At 28.1% G+C, this 6,000-nt stretch overlaps 1 protein-coding gene across 1 annotated transcript in view; it reads right to left on the bottom strand.

Moving 5' to 3' along the window:
• Positions 1-289: 289 nt before the first annotated feature.
• LOC107440927 (fibroblast growth factor receptor-like 1) overlaps positions 290-6,000 on the bottom strand; it is a 42,277-nt gene continuing 36,566 nt past the window's right edge. The window contains exons 7-8 of the mRNA XM_016054017.4: positions 3,904-4,141; positions 290-1,182 (exon numbers count right to left, since the gene is read on the bottom strand). Of these exons, the coding sequence (XP_015909503.1) occupies positions 686-1,182; positions 3,904-4,141 (735 nt within the window). The 3' untranslated portion in view covers positions 290-685. The remainder of the gene's footprint in view (positions 1,183-3,903; positions 4,142-6,000) is intronic.

Genomic DNA, 6,000 nt, shown 5'->3' with positions numbered 1-6,000 from the left:
TTTAAATAGATATCCTTAGGCTATGATATCAATGCTAATGCAATATTAATACATAGAAGGAAGCAGTTCCCCTATTTATGATAGAAATATAATATATTTATACTTCTCTTATATTACATTTAAAATTATTCAGTTATAGGAACTTTAAAATGATTCTATTTTATTACGTTCTTCAAATTAGGGAAGGGAATCTTCTATTCTTAAAATTTCAAGAGTTTTCATGATATTTGATCAATATTTAGATAAGCATTCATTGTGTCAAGAATTTTTGAGGAGAGAATACAGAAGCTTAAGTGTAAAACGTAAAATTATTAATAACCTTAAAAAAATCGTATGTTTTAACAGAATTGCACAAAAACTGATGACATTTAAACCACATTTCAATGTGAGATTGAATATACATCAACATAACAATCGTCAACAAACAAAAAGCCGTTTTCATAGGATTTAAGCATCCTTTATAATAAAATAAACACCAACTGAAATAAAACGTAACAACATTTTAATTCTCAGCCTTCATCAAAGCCGAGAACTTTTGAAAGACGGATAATGAACAAGGACGAGGAATTGTGCGCAGACATAGCTTCACCAATAATTCTTGATGTGTACAACAACATATCCTATTTCCTCAATGTCAGCTTGATCTGCAATGACACCTATAAACAAAACCAAGAACACAAATGACTTACACTCTATCAAGACATGGAATTTTTTCTTGACCATGTAAGTTTGGCGAATAGAGACTAAGGACATGTCCATTATCTTTGTACATGATATCCGGATACATGTTTAAGTCCCCCAAAAACACAAACGATGAGTCGCATTCTGAGAAGGAATCAGGTTGTCCTGGATCAATGACTAATGTACTATGGACGTGAGACCAAGTACCGTCTGAAGATTCTAGGGTCCGATGAAAGTTCGATTCCCCCATGATCGAAACATCGTGAATGTTCGGATACACAGCTGGTGGAGATGTAATTGCTTTTTCCAATTGCTCGTTATACTTTGGTGGTACATTATTGTGGTTACAGTTAGATTTGTGGCGATAATGAAGGAAGATAACGGCAAAAAGAGTGATGAGCAATGCTATCGTTACCGGTACAGTTATGAAAAGATAACTGAACTGTATTTTTAGATCATCGTTTTCAGCTTCTTCCATATCAGAAATGTACGTTTCAGAGGCTGTTTTGGATAAAAAAATAAATTTTTTAGTACAAAAATGTATTGGAAATGAAAAAAGCTTAAATTCAATGCATTTTTTACTTAATTTGGTTTGAATGCCAGTCTTATTCACTTTATTTTCGTAAATAATTTTTTTGAAAAGATTTTTACGTCTTCTATGCTTAATTTGTTTGAATGCCAGCTTTATTCACTTTATTTTCGTAAATAATATTTTTTAAAAGATTTTTATGTCTTCTGTGATTAATTTGGTTTGAATGCCAGCTTTATTCACTTTATTTTCGTAAATAAATTTTTGAAAATATTTTTACGTCTTCTATGCTTAAATTTTAATGATTTCTTGAACAATTCGGAAAAAAATAGTTATTTTTTTAAGAAATTTTAATCAATGAAGATTTTTTTTGAAGTTTTCAATAAATACAGTTAAAAAAACAACGAAGGAGTAAATTTCAATAAAAATCCTTACTAAATAGAATTAAATCGAGATGAAACTTGTTGGTCCAAAGAACTTAAAAATGTAGCGTAATGATCAACCTTAATATATATATTTAAAATCCCTTTCACGAATAAAGCTAGGAAATATAAATAAGTGGGGTCGCTAATAATTATTTAAGCAAAAAAACAGCTAAAACGCTGCTATACTCTGATGAATAACTGTCGAGGAAGGTAGAACATGAGGTGTTTAAACCTGTTTGATTGCTGGAAGGAACAGAAATTCAAATACTTGTATTTGAAATTCTTCTAAGTCTCAGCAAATGGGTTTTGGAGATTTCAGCCCACCAATGATTTGGCAGATTTAAACTGCATTCATGTTGCTTCCATGTTTCAATTTTAATCTTCAGACCTTACTGCGTATGCCTTTAGACATATTTTTTTATAATTATTCGAAATATATGTATTCAGGGTGGTGATTATGAAACACCCTGTATATGACTTAATTTATATTAAAATTAGAATGTTTTAGACGAAACTATCTTAAAACAATGAAATACCTCAGTTCTATCTAAATATTTCGTTGAGTAAATTATTTTGCAAATTTTTTGTAATGTATTTTTATTTTTTTGTATACCGATTTTGAAAATGAATTAATATGGTTATAAAACCCAGCTCCTCAATTAAAAAAATTACTTAATTTATTTTGAAATTATTTTAAATATTAATTCATTGAAATTTTTTAAGGGGACCGAATGAGGTTATGTTCATTTGTTAAATATTTAAAAAAAAATTCATTATTTAGAGAATGTTTGAGAATGAATGTAGAGGCGAATGTAGTGAATGTTTGAGAATAAATTATACATATACACATTAAACGAAATAAACTGATTAGGAGTTTAATAGCAAAGAGAGAGAATGGTCTAAACTACTTGAATATGGTAGAACTGAACATGCTTCTAACTCTATTGAAACACCAAAAAGCTTGGTAATTTCTACCGAAGCTCTTTGGTAATGGTTCTGGTAAATATAACAATGAAATATGGTTTTTTATAAGGGTGCAAAAACCATGTATTCGGTTAAATTTACTTTTAAGTTTTGTATTTGTTACAAAATGTGCTGTTATAAGAACAATTTTAAAAACCAGAATTCCGGTGAATCGTTACCATAAGAACGGAAAAAACTACTAAATGAATGAATTAAATACCGTATATATAGGATTTATTGACCAGAATATTTTTTTAAAGTTTTTTTTGCAACAGAAATGTAATTTCCATACGATACTGTAATTTTACGAAAATTTATTTCCTCCGTGCATACTTACCATAAAAAACTACTAATTTTCATGTATATCATCTTAACTTCAGAATTGTGCTTGAAAAGTTTAGTTTAAAAAATAGTACTTACCGTGTACTGGAAGCATTTAAAGATCAAAGAGAAACACTGCGGAGATTAAATAGTACTTACCTTTTTCAAACACTAAAGAAGGTCGTGTTTCTGTGCCAAAAGTACCGAAACAAAATATCGATTATTTGTATATGGGGTATCAATTAAGCTTTTTTTCCCACGCTGTTTAAACTTTATTAGTATCAATTGATATTTTTGTTTACAAAAGTTGTAGAAAATTTAATCAATTTCTTGGAAGACAAAATTGACAAATAAGACAAAATTGTATTTTAATTTCATTTCATGCTTCAAAAATTTTTTTGAGTTGTTAATAATTTCTTATTACTTTCTCACTACAGCGGTTTTACGCCATCAAGGAAAACTTTGAAAAAAAACACCAATAAAAAAAAAGAAAAAAGAAATGTTTAAATAAAAAATACTGGCATTCAGGATATCCATATTTTTTTTATAGTAGAATTCATTTTTATAGAAACGTGTTACGGAGCAGAAAATCATTCTAATTATATAAATATTACTGTAAAAATTACGGTAAAATATTTTAGGGTAAAAATGGAGTTTTCAGTAAAAAATGGAATTTTACTGTACTGATGTTGAATCAACTGTTTGTTGATTTTGCGTTAAAAACTAGTTTTACTGTAAAATGGATTTTACCGATGATTTTACAGTTGTATTCCGTAAATTGACCCAGAATTTTCTACAGTGTATTGGGAAAGAGATGACTTATAGGACGATGATGAGATAGCAAACTTTCTGTTATCTTATGATATTGTTGCTGTTGTTTCTTTATTTAAATTTTTCTTGTTCTATTTTTGTTAATGGCACTAGACGTTGTCCATAAAAAATTTGAATTGCATAAACTAGAAGTTAAATATTATGAAGCCATACTTCCTCGTATCGTTAAGAAGGCACTTCGGAAACTATAGCCCATAGTATTGGCGCCTAAGCAGATGTATTTTCCGGCATCTTCTTTAGAAGCTCCTGTGATGATTAATTTGTTGATAAAGGATCCATCTGATTTTTCAAAAACTTCTGTTGATTTCAGGATTCTAAAATATTCTCCATGAACTTTAATGACTTTTTGACCTTTTGCTTCAGCATCTAATGGATCTGTTTCTTTTAACCACTAAGAAAAGAAGAATATTAAATGTTTATTGTTACTAAAAATGAATGTTTGATTTATTTATAAATTGAATTTATAATTATTGTTTATATCAGTTCACTGGAAAGAAATATGGTCAAAACTGAAATTATGTGATACATTTTACCGTGCTTCTGATTCTATTGGAATTCTAAAAGACCTCCTAATTTTTTCCCAAGCACTTTGGTAATGATTTCGGTTTTAAACTAATTATGAATTTTATTTATAATTATAGTTATGATTATAGCTTATATAAATGCACTGGAAAAAATATGGTCGAAACTGAAAGACTGCGATAAACTTTACAGTGCTTCTGTCTCTATTGGAACTCGGAAAAGCTTGCTAATTTTTACCGAAGTACTTTGGAAATGATTTTGGTTTTGAATTATTTATGAATTTTGAATTTCATTTATAATGATGTCTTAGATCAGTGCACTGTGAAAAAAATATGGTGAAAATTGAAAGAATGTGATAAACTTTACAGTGCTTCTGAATCTATTGAAACTTAAAAAAGCTTGCTAATTTTTACCGGAGCACTTTGGAAAAAAATATGGTCGAAACTGAAATAATGTGATAAATTTTACCGTGCTTCTGATTCCATTGGAATTCTAAAAAGCTTGCTAATTTTTACCAAAACACTTTGGAAGTGATTTTACTTTTGAATTATTTATGAATTTTATTTATAATGGTGTCTTAGATCAGTGCACTGTGAAAAAAATATGGTCAAAACTGAGAGAATGTGATAAACTTTACAGTGCTTCTGAATCTATTCGAACTTTAAAAAGCTTGCTAATTTTTACAGAAGCACTTCGGTAATGATTTTGGTTTTGATTTATCTATGAATTTCATTTATAATTATAGCAGCTTATATAGTTTATATATATAAAAAACCTTGCTAATCTTTAGCGAAGCCCTTTGGTAAAATGAACAATAAAATATGGTTTTAAAATATGTGATGAATCTGGTAAATTCTGGTAATTTTATCATTTTTCTTTTTTTACTATCTCGGCATAAAAACTATTCATTTGGTTAAATTTACTTTTCAGTTTTGTATTTTTACTAAGTGTGTGGTAATAAGAACAATAATTTCTAAAACAAGAATTTCCTGTAAACCGTTACCATATGAACGGAAGGATTGCCAAATGAATGGTTTAAATACCTTATATTTTGGTTTCGTTAACCAGAATTATGGTTTTATTACCAGAAATGTCATTGCCGTACAATTCGATAATTTTACCAGAATTTTTCCAGTGTGGAGTTACTTCAAGACTAACTAATGCATCATGTTGTTAGCAGTGGAACAGGTAAAATTCTTGCAAAAAATCCTTTTAAACTTTAAATGTGGGTCTTATTTTATATTAGTCTCAAAAATATGCTTAGAAAACAATAAAAGTAAAAAATGAGCTAAAAAGTATTAAATTTTATTATAATTAAGAAAAAAAAAACTAAGCAGTGCATTTGTAACACTTCCTCCCATCTTGAAAACCTTGTTTTAAATAAAAAAAAAGATCTAAATTGCGTTACATAATAACTAACGTTAATAATCAGTAAAGTTACATAATAAAAACCTTTTTAAATAAAAGTTCTATATTATGCGTATTATTTAAAAAAATATTTCGGAAGAAAATGCTTCGGTCCTTCAAAATTAGTTAAAACCTCTCAAAATGGATTTTTTTTTTCAATTTAAGAAAGTCCAACATTTTAAAACAAAATCGTCGTACATGTATATCTTATGTAATACAAGATAAATAAACAAAAAGGCTGTTTTAAGTTGTGTAATACTTTACATGCTTAGATATTTTTAGTGCATTATTTTAAGGAATTACAATCACCAATAGGGATAA

Source organism: Parasteatoda tepidariorum, chromosome 12, assembly GCF_982258835.1.
Source record: "Parasteatoda tepidariorum strain Cologne lab strain chromosome 12, Ptep-v5.0, whole genome shotgun sequence".
Taxonomy (NCBI): Eukaryota; Metazoa; Arthropoda; class Arachnida; order Araneae; family Theridiidae; genus Parasteatoda; species Parasteatoda tepidariorum.
Note: the sequence above shows the minus strand (reverse complement) of the source record. Positions and strands in the feature narration are given on the sequence as shown.